The sequence below is a fragment of the Tuber melanosporum genome (genome assembly GCF_000151645.1).
Source record: "Tuber melanosporum whole genome shotgun sequence assembly, scaffold_106, strain Mel28".
Lineage (NCBI taxonomy): Eukaryota > Fungi > Ascomycota > Pezizomycetes > Pezizales > Tuberaceae > Tuber > Tuber melanosporum.
Genome location: NW_003298762.1, coordinates 295225 through 313566, shown reverse-complemented (window position 1 = coordinate 313566; position 18342 = coordinate 295225). Strand labels below are relative to the sequence as shown.

General features: G+C 46.9%; 1 protein-coding gene; it reads left to right on the top strand.

Moving 5' to 3' along the window:
- Positions 1-5687: 5687 nt before the first annotated feature.
- Positions 5688-6928, top strand: GSTUM_00000231001 (uncharacterized protein; the record flags this gene model as incomplete). XM_002835399.2 has 1 exon in its annotated part: positions 5688-6928. One exon carries the CDS (start codon positions 5688-5690, stop codon positions 6027-6029), a length of 342 nt encoding a protein of 113 aa, XP_002835445.1. The 3' UTR covers positions 6030-6928.
- Positions 6929-18342: the final 11414 nt, after the last annotated feature.

The following is an 18342-nucleotide window of genomic DNA, read 5'->3' as shown; positions in this document are numbered from 1 at the left end:
AGGCATTGGTGCTACCTCCTTTGTGGCTCCTGGCTGTGGCTGGTAGGCCCCCCTCAGCTATACAGTGTTGAGGATTGGGACTCTGTTTGTGTAGCTAAGACCAGTGGCTACCTGATCGGGCTAGGTATACACTGTCCTATAGCTATCAGATGGTTTATCTGTCTGAGGGGCTGGGGGGGCTGGATAGGCTCAATGGCGTCTGGTGTGTGGGGCTTGGGGGGGGCTGATTGGGGGGGAGAGGCACCTGTGAGCACCAGTCGGGCCTGCGTCAGGCTGGGCGAGGTCTAATTAAGTGTTTCCAGTCTGGCTTGGACTGTTGGATGAAGCTGCTGAGTGCTGTAAAGCTCTCCGATAGACCGGTTGGCTGATGGCCACCTGTGTGGATAGTGGGTTGTGACGGCCTGGTTGGACTTGTTTGGGTCTTGTGTGCTGGATTTTGTGGGGTTTGTTTGGTTTCTTTGGTTTGGTTTTGGGCATGGCTGGCAGGAGTAAAGCACCATGGGTAGGAGATAGGCCCCACTGACCATTTTGGTCTGTCACCACCTCTATGTATTTCTTTTGTTTATGGATTTTGTTTTTTGAGGGACAGGCAGCAAGTATAGGTCCTCCTCACCATTATGCTCTTCGGAGACACTTGGCAAAGTGGGTTCATAGGGTTGACGGCCGGGTATGCGGATACGAGAGGTGGACATGTTGGTCACCTCCTCTCTGCCATTGTATCACCTGTAGTTTATATTTGTTTTGGTTTTGTTGGTTTTCTACTGTGGTGGAGGTTTTTGTGGGATGGTGTTTAGACCGGGTAGTAGTGATTTTATATTTTATTGGACGAGGAACCTCGTTGGGTCTGTCTTTTGCTCGGCTTCGACTACGCTTAGTGCTGATTAGCTTCATATCAGAGGGGCTACGGACTTGGACTGGAGCAGGTGCTGGGTTGTTTGATGGTCTTGTAATTAGTTCTCATGCGGGCATGACTCGGGGATGGCAGGTGCAGGACCGTTGACTTAGTTAGCTTAGGATTAGTGGTATACCGGTTAGCAGTATCCCTGTACTGGTGGGGGCTCATCGTTTACCAGTATTGGCGGTACGAGTTTAAATAAAATTAGATTGAATTCTAAGTACTTTTGCTACTTATTACTTTAACAAATATAAAATACCTTTACGATCTTTATCTTTATTGCAACATTATCGCTACGCCAAGGAAAGTTCTTTACGAAGAAGAGTTAGAGAAAGCTTATGATAGGCGTTCTCAATAGAAGACAGAAGTCTTGTACTATCGGTAACGTAGGCAGAGGCCTAGCACTATCATAAGACAAAGAAGAGGAGAAGAAGAAAAAGAGAAGTATCATTCCCCATCGCCAAAACCTAACCCTCCAAGGAGTGATCGTTACAATAGCTCTCCAAATAGCAGTAAATACTATTGTATTTACAGATAAAACCTAGATTGAGTTTAATATGCCCCAAAGGCAGTGGGACATCTCTCACTCTGTCAGCTGCAACTCAAATGAGTACGTGATTCATGACCGTGATCATGAGAAACCAGCAATTAAAGTCATGCTTTGGAAAGCTATTATGTTTGGTCAAAAAGGCCCATGTCATATATGGGAGCAAGATACAGAGGAGGAAAAGTCACAATTTCACCAGGTAGTTTTTAATGAAAACTATTGGCACCAGAATCGGCAACTCTACAATTAACAGCTAGCCTGTATTGAAGGTACCTGGTTAGTGAGACATTTGCACAATGTGAATGCTGAGGTGAATACTCAAAATCAAGAGGAGGAAAGGACTGGATTGCATAAATGCAAACAGTGTAACCCAGAGCACGTATTTAAGGTAAAGCAGTTCAGGTTTACAAGTAACCAGGAAATAAATTGGGTCTGTTACAGAGAGCGTGTCCTACACTCAAAGCTCTATTCTTGGATTGATGAAATGCAAAGAAAAACAGGCATGGCTTTAACCTACTTGGTAGAAGACAATGCTCCTGCCAATCAGACTGTACAGCATATTGATAAGGAGGAAGGTCTTGGAAGAGGTATTATTACCTTAGACTGGCCATCCAAATTACCAGATTTAAACCAAATGGAACCACTCTGGGACTACGAGAAAAATGAAATATCAACCTGGAGGTTCGTGGGCACAAGTCAGGAGACCGTCAACTCGGCAAAGGCAGCACATGTAAGATCTTGGGAGGACTTACCACAGGAAGTTCTTGATCAAAAATGTTACAATGGTTCGAATTGTTATAGGGAAAAAATGACCTTCATGTTCAACTTTTATGTATAGTTAAACGATCGGGTATGGGTTGTTCTAATTGAATTGACGATCATTACTAGACTTGGGTGCACGACCTCAACTCGGCTCCGCGACTATTTGACAGCTACTGGCCGAAGGCTTATTAGTATTAAACCAATTAAATTAAAGCTCAAGTTAGTAAGACATGACTACAGTATCCTCACCAAAGTTGCTGAAAGCACAACACAATAAACTCCCCTTCCTTCTCTTTCTAGCGAAAGGCCGAAAATTCTCCTGGTTTTTCTCCAGCGGAAGCCTCCGGGTCTTTTTTGAAGCACAGAAAATTTTTTGACAGGGAATACATTGTATAAGGAATGTATTTAGAAAGATATCATTACAGGACCAACGCAGCAGAGCACGAAATAAGGTTTCGAAATTGTTTCCTATAGAGACGCTCCGGGAATTAAACCCCGGTTCTCACTAGAATCTAGATTCGATAGCAGCACCCATGGCCTGCCTCGGTGAAGGCGAAAGTTAGCCATATGGGGTCAGAAAAGGGGCCGGTGATGTTTGGGTCTGGGAAAATTCCGGGGGATATCGTCGGGTTTGCTTAATCAAGTGGCTGACTGGTGAGCCATGCAACGCCAATTGTCGTGGACTTGGATTCAGAAATCGCTGTAAGGGGCTGGGCGCTGGAGTTCCCAATACCTTGTTCACAGTTCGGCAGAGGACATTTCATTATTCTTTTATTTTTTTCACTTCCACTGCAGTATCAAAACCCATCTTTCTAGATCACCGGTACCTTCGGTTGCTTCTTCTCATTCCATGCCTCGTGCCCCGTGCTTTCACCCCGAACCAACCCCAAGCTTAGGGGCGGGGTACGGTAGGTCGCATCGGGTAGAGGCCTCGGGGCCCCGGCCCAAGGCCTGGGATATGATACTTGCACATGGGTGGGGGCAGCTTCTGTCCCTAGTATCGGGTTTCACATGATTTGGGTCCATGCAACAGGTGACAACCAATCCCGTGAGCGTAAGGGGGTAAAAGTCTATAGCCTTGAAAAACGGGATTTCTGAAGATCCCGTGTTCAACTCACTATTAGGGTACCAGCGAGGTCTCTTTTTTATAGGGTGTATGGTAATATAGAGAGGTGGAGGAGTTGTTGAAGATCATGGATGCTTCTTGGCATGCTTATGATGTTGTTTCATCTGTTTGGATGAAGGTTTCGGAGATAAGCTTTGGATTAATGTATCCGTAGGAGGAAATGATGTATCCGTCGGAAACAGCGCAGGAGGGTCAAAGGGACTAGGCAGAGTACGCAGAGGAAAGGGAGAATTACGTGGACAAGAGTGAATGTGTGTGGTGATCGATAGAAAGATAGGAGGATGCCTCTATTTCGTTTCATATATACTCCTTCCTTCACCGGTTGGTCAGTTAGGTGAGAATGAGAGCGAGCGAGCTTCCCCACTTACCCCAGTCACGTGCCGGCGATCAGAGCCTATCTCTGTTGTAAGATTTAAGAAAAGAATATAGCGTGACCTAGTGCTGTGGGTATGCCAATACACAAGCCACAGTTACCCTCACAGTCTATCACTCGAGAACTCCAGCCTGCATTCTGTTGTAAAAAGCTCCAATGCGCTCGCAGAGAACCATAACACTAGATAACTTCAACTTGAACAACTCCAACAGCCCTAGGGGGAGTAGAGGGAGGGGCCTAATACCCGAACATATAAAGAGAGTAATAATGATCTTATCCACCATCAGAAGAAACCTGTTTCTAGTCTTCAGCCCTTAACGCACCATTGCCCCCACACCAGTATACGTCTTCAAACCCAAAGGGTAGAAAGATACTCGGCTTATGCGGCATAGCCGCCAAATAATCATGAACCAACAAAGAGCGCCCTATCACCGAAATAAATGCAACCCAATACAAAGGAACGATATAGGGCCGGGAAAGTAATGTGTGTGAGATGGAGAAAGAAAAGGCTTGTAGACAACAGAAGACAACATCTCCAACACGCTCCACCACCCTGCACCCCTCTTTTATCCTCGCAAGGATTTGGGCCACATTTACGACCCCCGCACAATCCGTGCATTGAGCCCTCGAACTTTGTATGCAGATTTAGCTTCCAGGGACTAATTGGCTCTACGCTGGGCCCCCCAGTCCAACAAATGCGCTTCCTGTCTGTTGCCCGCCTTGCCGTCCATTCAAGATTGATAAAGGTGGATTCCGGAATAGCACTTATATAACCGCCCTGTACCCGTGATCCTACAAGTTGGGAGATATGTGACTTTCTGCGTAGCACACACCCGCCTGAGTAAACCAGGTGCAACTTCCCCGCAATAAAGAACTACCCTTCCTAGACAAGTAGCACCCGAAAAAATCGGATCGAAGAAATATCTGCGTATCTCAGCACCAGCACAAGAATGCCCCCCTGTTTTCGGGCACTTATTACCCGAGATAAGCCACCTATCTAAGGAACAAAGAGCGGTGTAGGGTTGGAATCGATAAGGCTGATCAATACCGCAGAAAATGGCCGGATGGGATGCTAACTGTGCTTGCGAACCTCTAAGCGGAGCGGTAACCCCAACTCATAAGTTATATACGTGAGCTGACCGCTTCTGGCGAGAGAAGGATCGGATTCTGCCAAGATTAGGTGAGATCATCTGGCGGACATTCCTCGGGTGAAGCGTTTCCCGCGAGCACAGTTCTCACCTCCGGTTGAATGTTCGGAATATTACCGGTGTGAATATGTGTGGCTAGAATCATGCCAAGGAGGCATAACATCTGGTGTGCCGGCTTTCAAGACGATGCTGGGCATGGTGCCGAGCGCTTGAGGTTAAATTTATACTTCTGGGTGACTCGTTTTGCTTACATAACCCAAAAAAATAGTGCCGCTTGGCAAAAGAAACTTCGGGATCAATGATCCAGGGGTAATTCGAAATTCCATTGCCCCCAATGACATTACTCTAATTAAAAAATCTAAAAACGCAGAATTAGAGAGGAACCGTATATTCCTAGGGATGTGGTTGGGAACCCTCGAAAATTGTTCTTGAGCTGGTTTTGGTTGATCTCAAGTTCCCGGCACCATACTGGGTATGATACTGGCACAACAAAAATAGGAGTGTGACAAGCAGGGGTATTTGGCGGGCAAGAAAGTGTGTTCGTCAAAGTAGAGTAACAGGGTAATACCTGTTGGCGGTTCGTACCCCACAGGTTTTGGTCGCGCCCCGTTGAAGACTTGTATGATATCGGTATGATATGATCCCCGCACCGGGGGTTCAACCGGAGGCCACAATATTCCCCAGTAGCGATAAACAAAGCTCCCAGGCTCAGCCATCAAGGAGGGAAAGAGTGCGAACGCCCCCGTACATATAGTAGATATATGGACAGAGTATCTAAGCCTCCAACCCCTATTCGAAATATAAATCTAGAACTATGTTTTATAAATGCTTGAAGCATGCATGAAATATTAGTACCCCCTTCCGGCAACAGTGCTTCTCTCCATACCACGCTAGCCGAAAATAGTAGTTATCCAACTTACATAATCCAACGGGGACCCTCCGCAAAGAACCTTTCGTGCAACAAAAGACTCCGCCTCCAAGGCTACAGGCTGATGATGGGGAACCGGAAGGGTGGGCAGAGAGTTGAGGTCCTGCAGAAAAAGTTCTCAATTCGTACTGTGCATGACTCGATCGAGCAATCCAAACAAAACCGACCGTACCCAGGCAGTCGCGCTCTACTTTCGGGGCGGAAAAGTCCTCGCACCTTGCTCATCGCTATTTGGGGAAACCCACGATAACGGCTACCTGCCGTATGAGGTCAGGTCACACTGTTTCAGGGGATTGTCCAATAAGGTTACAGTAACAGGACCGGTAGTCTTCGGTGTGCCAGCCAGGTACTCGAGGACAGCGACGTCCGCACGATAAGTATCTTTGAAGGGAACGTTCGCCGATACAAGTACTCGTACTTGTAAGGTCGCCTGCCGGGATGGGGGACGGTATCATAGGCGAAGGGCGGCATTACCTTCGATGGAAATCTCCAAGCGCTCAGAGCGGTAAAACTAGGGACTGCGGGTAGCTGGAGTTGGGAAGAATTTCCTGGGAAAGTTACACCTGCCCGCCGGCCAACACTAAAGGGCGACCGGATCATTTGTTAAGGGGTTCGAGAAACTCGGCGGGCACATTGGGTAGCTTTTCCATTGGAGTGCTACTACCGGTGGGATACTGGGTATCATACTCGAGTATCGTGGATTGTCACGGGATGGGAGAGGGCATCTAAACTACCGTAAGCAATGAATTTCGTTTCAAAGTTGAGGGAGCGAGGCAGTTTAGGAAGCTCTTGAGGCATATTCATCCTTGGCACAACTTCTCCCCCGCTGTCCGGAGGGGGTAGATTGTGATGACTAACGACGGCGGGGGTTTGGTTCACTTGTGGTTATAGTATCGGTCGCAAGCTTTCGATGAAGAATCCCGTGGGGAATTGGTAGTGGAAGGGGTACGGTACTGTGCCGTAGTAGCACACTGGATAAGTTGGCCCTCGTTTAAGCTTAACCATCTTCAATTCTTCCGCCTCCGAGGTCGCGATTTCTACAGCTCTTGTACTTTCTTCTAAATCCCTAGCCCCTTCTTCATCTCTGTGCTTTACAGTATTCTGCGGGGGGTGGTGGAGAAAAAGGTCAAATAACGAGTCATAGGCATTCTGTCATTGGTGGACTACTGTAAAGGTTTCTTCTCTCATTGACTGCCGACATCAAGTAAGCGCGGAATATCTGCACATTGTAAGGAGCTAACTACCGGGATTCCTAACGCGACCTCAACGCATCGTCTGCCAGACAAAGTACGATAGTTGAGAGGGAAATGATCGAGAACTCTCCTGCGGTTCCCAAGGGTAGGAGGTTATGCGATGCGCTCGCTTTGCTTGGGCACGGTAGTTTAGGCGAACTAAGCGAAATGATACTGGATGAATGGGACCTCCAGTATCACCGAGTGATGGTTGGCCGTCGGTACTGGAAGTAGGCTAGCTGTTGCTGTGATACTATTCATGGTCCGCCGGCAATAAGATGGTTTGTGGTCTGCTGTACTAGTACAGTACAGTACCGTGACGGGCGGAGCGCTTGCTCGCACAATTTCTAAGCCGCAGGACGGGGATGTTGATGGAGATCGCCCTTGCTACCGCGGAGGACGCGGCCGGGCGGAAGGATAATGTAAATTTGAGTTATCCTCTGGCAAGAGGGGGTAGGGGGAGGGGGAGGATAATTATTCAGAAGCGATCATGACAAATGTATTAGTACTGTACTGTGCCATGCTCTACCGTACTTGTTTCGAAGGCAAGCTCGTATCGTGCGACACGACACAATCCTGGAGAGAAGAGCGATAAAAAATCTACCGTCCCTCGAAAAATTGCCACTGCTTTGGTAAGAGTAACAATCCACGCAACAATCCACGAGTGACCTCGTATGACATCGCCCTGGGGCGTTTATGCTGCGTTACCAGCATAAGGCTTTGTTTGTCGGATAATGTCACCCTTAACTTTAATCCCATAAGATTCCATCCCTCGAGTCTTACACTAATCTCCGCTCGGCTTGGGTAGTTCTGCTGTTTTCCGTCCTCTCTGCCATTCCTTATTTAATGGGTCGCTGTTACGGAGCCGGTACTACCCTCCGAACTCGGCGGGAAGAGAAGAAAGAAAATGGTGGGTAACACGCCCCGGCGATGGCTCCTTCTCGCTCCGCACTGCTGTGCAGCACAGCACTCGAGCGCAGTGCTGTCCCTCATGGGGGGTGGGTTACGGTAACCCTACGACCCACAGCTTGCCTTCCGCCGGGAGGCGTCTAACAAATGCGTGTGCACAGTACGAATACTCTCTTGTATACGAATGTAGTTCCGTATGCTGTACCGCATAGCCTTCTGATCTAAAGGAAAAAGAAAAAAAATGCTAATTGGTGGTGGTGTTGAGTGAAGCCTGGGTGGTTGACTAGGCTCGACTGGTCTTTTGGGTGCGTGATTAGGGATGCGGTAGGTGGGTGGGTGTGGTGGAGATTTATCGCCTTACGGGTATATTACTTGCGCCTGACCCGCTTTGAGTTGAACTCCTCCTATACTTTTGTACTCGTATCGATCGTCGTCGCTAGGAGAATTTTCTGGGTAAGAAATCTTTTACCTACGCCCATAAATCGAGTCATCAACTCACGAACATACACACCCGTCCACCCCCCCCCCCCCGCCAACCAAGCTGTCTAATCTGCGTTCACAACCATCCGGCCTCACCAGCCATCTACCACCATAACAACAAGGAAGAGCAAAAGACAGATAGAAAACAAAATGCCCACCATCATAAACCGCTCTCTATCGTTTCTGAAGCTATCTTCTTCCTTGCCGAAATCCCCTGAGGAGGAGAACCGCCCGAGCACAGCATATGAAATTGACGAATTCCTCCGATGCTTGCCACCGTCCCTGCCGACACCTCCATCCGCCCAGCGCCATCATCGTACCCCACAGCATTCACCAAACCCATCTAGCTCCACCACCCTCTCCACCTCGGCAGTAATCTTGCCGCCTTCTCCCCCGCCAACGGACGTTCCACCGCTGCCCCCGCCATCCTATAATTCGCTGGAGAGGGGGTATTACAATAGTTCTGCATGCGCGAGTTCGCTACCGCACGTCCACGTTCATTTACACGAGCACGTGCCAATATCGGCTCATGTGCGGGATACGCAAGGAGAGCAACCCCAGCATAGGAGGAGCTCATCGAGGGAAAAGAATCGGTTGTTGAACCTGAGAGTCGAGACCGATCTTGATTTCGGAAGGAGGGGCCAGGAGCCGGTTTTGGTTTATCATGCACCACGGGTAGAGGAGCCCAGGAGGATGAGGGAGGAGGAGATTGTCCAGTGGAGTTGGGTCTGAATGGATAGATGTCGATTGGGCGGTGTATGATATTATTGCGTTTAATGAGGTACCGACTGAGCGACCGATGGATTGATGGAGAGATGAATGGGAGGATTTCGGATTCCGGATTTCGGCGTTTACTTTTTACTTTTTATCTTTACAATCAGCGAGCGACATTGCGAGCATAGACGCTTGTTTACGACATTTTCTCCTTCATTCTCTCCTTATTTCCTTTGTTTACCCCACTACAAATTTCTTCCATACTGTGCGTCTGGTTTCCAATCTTATCTTCTCTCCTCTTTTTTGTTTTCTTCTTCCTTTTCTCACTTTATTTCATTCGTCAACGGTGCAGGTGCATGGGGTGCTAAAGGTGTATATTTCGGACTTTTTTTATATTTTTTATATTTTTTATTTTCATTTTCTTGTTCGGTGTTTTTCATTTTCATTTGAATGGAACGGAAGGTACCGTTTGAGTCACAGTTGATCACAAGACGGAAGGGGGTATATTTTGTATACAAAAACACGATAAATTATCTCCAGAAAACACCCGTCCCGTGACAGTCATAGGCGCGAAACACGAGCACTAGCAGTCACTCGTCCAAGTGGCAGGAGAGTTGCCCAATATCACAAGTATCATACTTACAGCAGGCGATCACGCTGCACGGTGCTGTACTGTACGGTACAGTGCACTTACAGGTACAGTACAGTACGGTACAGTACTCTGGCGAAAAAGGCCACCAACACCCCCACTCACCAGCCGATCTCTACTATAGAAAGTGCGCTTTGTTGTTGATTTCATTTTTAAAAAGTGCACATTCCACTTCCACCGTTCCTTACGGTACGAGTACTAATACTTTCTTTATCATACCCGTGAGCGCGAATTCTCCCGTACGGTGCCGGTATTTCACCATGCTCGGGTCTCAAGCCGGGTCGGTTCGGGGGCGTAGCGAATGTTTGTGGAGGCTTAGCTGGTGGCCGAGTGGCACGAGTACTCGAGGACAAGTACCGATGTTGTACAGTACAGTATTGTATGTTGAGAATTACTCCTCTGAGTTGATGTGTCACGAGAGAAGTGTCTAGGCTTCCTACTCACTATTGCGTATGCTGGGTTGTACTGGGTGGTACGTGGAAGTGTGTATTCCGTATCACTAGTCATGTGACTAGGTTTGGGCATGACTATATACCGTTCTTGTTTCGCTTAGCTAGCTGTAAGACTTAATCAACAATCTTCCGCTGCACAACAAAAACGTCAAATTCGTAACATTGTACATGCGAGGAAATTAGAGTGATATCTTGTGAACGCTTTCGATGTTGGGCAAAAAGTTGGGTCTACCGTAACTACTCAGGAGATAGAGACCGTTGCCAAGGATGACGCTGGTAGGACTATCCAATTTAGGAGCTTGGCAGAGGACCCAAAAACAACATCAGCTCAATCACGGGAGTACCAGTAAACATGCAAAATCACTTACCAAACTGAAAGTTCAAACTAAAAACAATCCACCAAAGGATCTTTATCCACAATGCCAGCTGTTCGAAGGCCCTTGGGAAGGATGAAAGAAAATGACCTAAGCGAATGAAGGGCACAACACAGGGGTCCAAAGCCGAAATCTCTTGAGGCACGTGATGTAACACCACGGGTAAGGAGTATATTCCACAGCATATTAAGCATAATACTAAAGCATCAAGATGCAGATTAAACCTTGTCAGCGAGTAGAACGAAGTTATACACGACGGAGAAAGATTGAGGTACTGAGTTGGATTAAGTACTATCGTGTACCCAACTCCATGCCAAATACAGCAATAAGGATGAGGCCTTCAATACTTGATGAAGTGTCATCCTTTTTTCAGATACCAAGAAGCACGATTGCGCGATGGAGAAACCCTGAAAATACGCAAAAGATTATTAAGCAAGTTGGTGGTAATCGCTCATATCGTGATGCGTCAATGGTTTTCAATTGCCAATGGCCCGAGATGGAGAAAAAACTATTTGATGCTTTTCTAGAGCGAAGAGGCAAGGGGAGGCCTGTAAGAGATGGATGGTTTCGGAGAAAAGCAAAAGAGCTATGGGGAAGCTCTTACCCAGAGCTTCCCTCAGAACTGTTTGTGTTTTCGGTAGGATGGTTTTTGGGATTCTTATCATGGCACCGAGTTGTTTTACGATTTGTGACCAATACAGCTCAGTCACTACCGGCCAACTATAAGGAACAAATTCTGGATTGGTTAAGATTCAATCGACGGAATAGGATACTCACCCCCCTATCGCAAACCACTTTCGATCAGCCACCAAATCCACTTTCCCTAGATTATATCTGTAACGATGATCAAGGTGGAATTCCCGAGCATCGCATTTGTAATGTGGATGAAACACCACTCCCCTGAGAGTATCTGATTGGAAGGACATACGAGCTGCAGGGTGCAAAAACTGTTTGGTCAAAGAGTGCTGAATCTGGCTCTGAAAAGCGCCAATGTACCCTGTTTCTTTGTATTTTTGCGGATGGAGTACCTCGAGTTCCTCCTATTCTAATTTTTCCTGCATCCAGTGGATCAAGAATACGGCAACGTGAATCACATCTCTGGGACAAACGAGTTCATGTGGAGTTTTCTCCTACCGGTTGGATGAATGAAACTTTGTTCACCCAATTTATTCTACAGTTTTTAGTTCCGCTCTTTGGAAGCCAGCGGGCATTATTTATTTTTGATCGATATTGTGCACATCTTACATCCCAAGTTCTTCAAACTTGCCGCGATAAGAACATTACACCCTCTCTGATCCCGGCTGGTACAACACCAATGACTCAACCCCTTGATATCTCACTGAATAAGCCCTTTAAGGGCCTGATTAAGGAATTTACAGAGGAAATTCGTGAGAAAAAAGAAGAGCTGGAGGATATTGAAAAGTGGACCGTTAGTCAACACCGGGTAGTAACTACGGAGGCAGTTGGAAGGGCATGGGAGGAGTGGCACCAGAGTCATTCACGGTGAAAGATTATCATTCAAAGCTTTCGGAGTACTGGGATTGCCTTACTGGTTGATGGATCCTCAGATTCTGAACTTAGCATTAAAGGTTTTGCATCCGGTGAGCTTATAGTAGGCGATTGGACACGTTCTGAGCCAGTCAATGTGATTGGTTTGGGAACTTCAGAAAACGAGAATCTGGAATTTATGGCTCCCAGCTCCACAGCCCAGGATGAAGCTGGTGAATTTACTCTCATAGACGAATAGTTTTTAGAGTTTTGATATGTCTTGGTTTTTTTTTTTTTTTTCCTGTACTATATGAGGTATAGTTTGATGGTGATCATATACGAAATCCTCTTGGCAACAGTCTCTATCTCCAGAGTGGTTACGGTACTTCCTAAAAGAGGAGAAGTTCGAGTGATATCACATGAGTAAAATGGGCGCAAAGAAGAAAAGAAAAAAAGAGGCTATGTAAGAAGTGCTTGAGAGACACCTCGAGTGACGATATCGAGCGCCTTGTGGATTTTGCCTGTGGCTTCTTTTTCGCTGCTTGTATCATACCCACAGTGGCGTAGGAGACGTGGTGCGCCTATCTAAGGTGATGGAAGGAGAATGGTTGAATTGGGGAGAGGAAGGCTCGTGTAACAGAACTTGAAAAATAGCAACTTTCGTCCGAGGTAACGTAAAGTGACTAAGCAAAAGCCTTGGCTGTCTTTCTGTAGTGCACCAAAAATAGGCAAAAGATGTTACTTTTCAATGGTTGGTACTGTACGTATGGATATCTCATTGAAAAAGGGATCTCCTTTTCCTCAAATTCCTGATCTAAGGTTATTTTATCCACGTAATATCATGATTAATTTGGGGTTATGCACGTTGCCTGCTGGGGGCCTACGATCGGTATTCTAGGATAGTTGCCCCGGCAACCACTCACAACAATTGGGAGGATAATTTTCTACGAAATGTGCCCCCATCACCCAGACCTTTGCTTAGTCGATTCACTTTATGGTACGAGTAGAACAGTTACTCGAGTAAGGTACCTCGGGTGTGATGGTTGTGGCGATAGGCCAGTCTAATTTGAGACAATTGCTAAGCAAGTCTTGTCGCTGTGGCTGCAAGTTGTTGCTTAAATTTAATTTCTAGGTCGAGCATGCTCCGTTGACATCACAACTCTTACCTTACTGGACCAATCTCTACTGGTTGACTGTGTTAACCGCTTCTTCAATGGTAGCGGGGGATATCATTGGCCCATCGTAAAGTGCAAAACACGGGCCAATACAGCATGATGCTGCACGTGCAATTCACAATCGAGAAGCATCATACTCGCGCGATCGGTATGATATATGATAACGAACATTCCTTTGACATCTCACTTTGACGAACCCACATTTTTGCCCCCCCCAATATCCTTCATCGTGCCCCCGGTGAAGGCTGCAGGTCCTCACACCGGACCATCCCAGGTGACCGCCCCATCCAGCCAATCCAATCCCTTTAAACGTCTGCCTGAGTTGGAATTCACGACCATGCACGGTAAAATCCCATACCAGCACGTAGCAGGTAATAATACTCCAAGTCGAGAAAAATAGGCTTTTTAGCGTTCGGCTGACTCAGCATCTTAACATCTATCGCCCGTAATCGCCAGTGAATTGCGGTACCGTGTACGCGAGCGCCCCCAGGATTGGATTAGCCTTCCTTTCACAGCTTTTTGGGGTAGAGTATTGATAATCCTACTCGCGAATGTTCTCGATGAGTTGTCATTACGGAAGCTTACCATACTCGTATTCTCGCACTTAGTAAGGCGCCCAAACGAGCATTACTGGGTCTTGTTGGGTTTGTGACGTTGATATTATAAATTGGCACTGGATTACCGTAACGGCGAGGCTAGGCTCGAGACCTCGGTGTCGGTGCTTGCTTCGTTTGGCGTTTGCTGGATGTGGTGGCTTTGATCGTTCGTGTGTTTTGTATCATGTGTAAGATTTCCACTCGTTCTTGGTTGAGTTTTGTTTGCCTTTCGGGGGTAGTGACGGGTCTGGCTGGGGGTGGGCGGTCCACGCGCAGCATGTAGGGAGGAGAGTGTCTAATGCTGTGCTGTGGGAGTAGCTGGCTGGGCATGTCGGGTGATCTAGGCTACGCATGGTCTTTTTTTGTAGGACAGTATGAGACTTATGATACTTGATAAGAGACTGGTCACTACTGTAATTCTGAACTTTACATGGACCATTAGCATTTTATATTTTACCTTTCCGGCCTTAAGATGGAGAAACAATTACCTCGTGGACTGGCTTTCCCATGGGTGCGGATAGTAAATAGTGGCACGAGGAATTTATTGCTGAAGTAATAATATCACAATTGGTCTTCCACGGGCATGTCTGGAGATGTAGGGCTTTTCACTAGATGTTATGTGGCGAAGGAAAGATGTTGGTGATCGGGAGGCAAGAGGGTGGGCAATAGTGTTTAAAGCAGACTGGCCCATATGTATAGGTTTCTATGATGTCGACACCAAATTTTAACTGTCGTATTTATCAAGAAAAGTCTTACATTTCTCTTATCCACACAAACAATAAATAGACCGCTTGCTGTTTCTTTCTTTTCTCTCTCTCTCCATTGCCTTCTCTGAATTTCTTGCTCTGGCTCAGTGAACTCAAGAAGCCAGTCCTTCCGACTCTGGATATAGCCGGACTGACCCAGGATATTTCGGGGCGGCCTGGCCGGACTATAGGAAAGAGGCTCTTCAAAACCGAACCCCGGCCTGGTCTGGGCATCTGACGGCTTCGCCCGGGAATCTACCAGCTTTGACTTAGGTTGCTGCAATCTTTGACTGGGCGGTTGCCTAGGCGCCCCAGGGCTTTGGCGGCTGTGAATATTATCGACCGAACTGACCAGCCTTTTTCTAACCCATGGCCGGACTAGCTCCTTGTGATCACTCCTCTGGTCAATCCGACCCGGTAGGTTACCAGACCACCGGACAGAGCTTTTCAGACGGGCGTTGAAGCTGGTGGCAAGGCAATAATTTGTTAGAAAGAGTGGTTTTTCATCGCTCACGGCTTCAACATTGTATCTCACCGATATCAGATATCACTCGCTTCTCTGGCGCCCGGAAAGCTTTCGTCGTTCGCGCCGAGGCAATTTTTCGGCACAGGTGGCTCGGGGGATGTGTGGTAATGTTACCCCAAATCCGCCTTGTCTAGCGGATGATTCAAAAGACTTCCGGTTATATATTATATGAAAGTGCCTTAAATATTTGCAGAAGGCTATATAAACAGACGGGTAGCCTAGTGGATTTCCTTATCAATACTTGTCGGTTCTGGGTATTGATTGGTTAAGCTCCACCGCAGCCACTATCAACAATGCATAATGTTATCTTGCATCGTATTCACTGAGTTCGAGGCTGTGCAGTGCTATTTTCCTACGAAACCTACACGTTAGCTCTCTGCATTGAGAATGGATGCTGGGATAAAGTTACACGAGATGTCGGAGGATCAAGCCTTCCAATAGGCCGGGGCTTCGTTGGATTGTTCCGGATTTGTGTTCGCGTCGGGCCCGGGTGTTAGATTAGGTGGCCCAATGAGCTCGAGAACCCCCCAAAGCTATAATACCAGTAGTGGTGCCCTCCCCAGGAGTTATTACTATTAAAATAAGAGCGGTTATCAGAGCGTACTAGGATAATGGAGAACCATATTTCCTACTAGCAGAAAGGTGACAGAAAATGTGTAAATTTGGTCGCCTAAGCTCCCAGGCACATAACCCCTGGGATACCACTCGGTTTGCATTTTTCAACAGTTTGGTACATGAATCTGAAATAAAACCCCGTATTCCAAGTCCTTGTGGTCAAAAGCTCCCTTCTTTTTTTGTCCTGGTTTCTTTTCCATGCTGAACTAACTAGCTAAAGCTCACAGACATAATCTCCCTTTTGGCACTGGGAATCTTGGCTTTAGCACTCTGTGTATCCGTCGGAATCCGCGCCCTGGATTTTGGATTTTATGTAATGATCTCAGGGGGCACCCTGGCAATCACCTCTCCTCATTGTAGGTGAGTAGTACGTTGTCGCATAATAGACCTTTCCTATGTTGCTATTTCACACTTTCCTGACATCTTTCTCAACTCTTCTCGCCTCCTTATCTTCAACGGACCAAACGGGTTCATGGGGTTGATCCGGATGATCATTCGTTGGGCTGGGGTGGGGCCTAGTTGCCTCAATTTCGATCCGGGTAAACCCATTGGAGTGATTACGCGGGCAAAACCGGAGGAGAGGTGGATGGTATGAGGTGCAAGACAACCTCCGAGTTTATGTTAGTGGGGTATGAGCCGGAGCTGCAGGGGGCGGGAAGAGATGTGTTTTGGGGGTAGTGTCTGGGGCTGCGAGGGAAGTGGGAGTCGTAAAGTGGGTATGATAGCTTATGCGGGAAACTAGTTAGGCTTGTGGGGGCGAAGTCTAGTGCACTGGTAGCACTGGTCACACTCAAGAGCACTGCGATTTTTAATGCAATTCTGGAGTCTAACGGGATTACGGCCCTCTCTGCCAAACTTAGCCGTGGTGACTTGCAAGGAACTGTTTCTACTCTTCATGAGTAGGACTTGCGGTACCGGGAAACTTGGATATACCTGTAGGGGGAATTAGACCCTTATTGACTCGAAATCTCTAACATGGACCGGCAAGGGATGGTCATACTTACTGAAATTCCCAGCTTCTAGCTAACAAATAGAACCAAATAGAATCCAAGACAAACGACATACTCTCCGCCCGGGTATGCCTATTTATTCAGGGCCATGTCAATCTCTCTTTTCGTTTGAACTGCCAATCTCACCTCCCATTTCCCTTTCTTCCCTTTCCTACCCGCACATTCAACGCATTATCTCCTAAAGCCCGTCCTCAACCAAGACCTCATACTGTGACGATATATCCTTATAAATGATTGGAAGTTGTCTGTCGTTCGAAATGAATTGGAATAGTGGTTGGCGCCAAGGATTGTGGTGTGGGCCTCTCTCAATTGAGACATGGATTCCATTCTAGGGCCGGGAATGAGTGAGTGGCTTGCAGGTTTCATTCCTAGGCAAGGAATGAGTGGCTGCACTGAATTATATGTTGGTTTATATATCAGTTTGTATCGCTATTGTTGTTTTGATAGCGATCAGGGGAAAAAATGACACTCTACTTAAGGTTAACTGCAGTTTTCATTGTGGACAATTCCGGGCCGAGTGATCATTGGTGACCAACAGAAAAACGCGCCCTACTACTATGATACCCATAGTTCATCAAGTTTCCTTATTGGTTGTAGTATTCTATGATACCAAACTTTACAACTTACGGATTAGGTTGCGGTCAGTATGGTATGGCTGTTGAGGGTTATTTTGCTGCAAAGATATCAAGTTCTGAATATGCCAGTACAGAAGCACAGAGCCACAAGAAATGCCACCGAGCCGACTCCCGAAAATTCCTACATCTTAATATTGATGTAATACCCCCCAGTGAAATAAATATTGAAAACAAAAAAGAGGATAGGGTATGCGAAAATCCACCCTAGCCCCGACCCGGTAAGCGAATTAAATAAACGACGGGGCTCGAACTAATAACCCAGCGCATGCGACTAATGTATCGCCACACGATCAGCAAGGTGTTTAAGTAATGGCTAATGAAGTAGGGCATATGACCCACCAATCGTCATATGATACGGGCCCTTCAGGGCAAGTTCGTGCCGTGGATAGGCAAGGGGTGCATATCTGGAGTGTTCTGGATGCAAAACTGCGGTGGGGTCAATAATAGTCATCAATGGGGATGAGGATAGTAAACCGGATCACTCACGCGCTACAAGAACAGTTAGCGGAAATCCGGCGGCAAGAGGATTCGCAGTATCAGGGTCATATTACCCACCTTCTATGTTGCCCAAATGGTTGTGAGGTGTAGAGTGGATTAGTAGCAGAGCTTAGGGATGGAAGAAGACATTAACTGACGAGCTGTGACGCAGCAGAAAGTAAGTGCCGATTTAGCGCAAGAGTGGGGATAGAGGTTTGCATACAAACTTAAATGGCAAGCAGTAGTTGGTTAGCATTAAGAAGAGGTACGATATGGGATTCACAATGCTTACCTTGTGGTAAGGAAAGCGAGCTTGACGTTAGTCAGGAATCACCTGGATTAAGGAGGTCTTGAAAAATTGCCTATTACATAGAATTTGTAATGGTGGGAAAAAAATATGAATAAGTTAGAAACGACAAAACGATGGAGAGCATGTAGGTCTACTCACCGCCTAAAGAAAAGAAACCAAAAGGTTAGGTATCAGT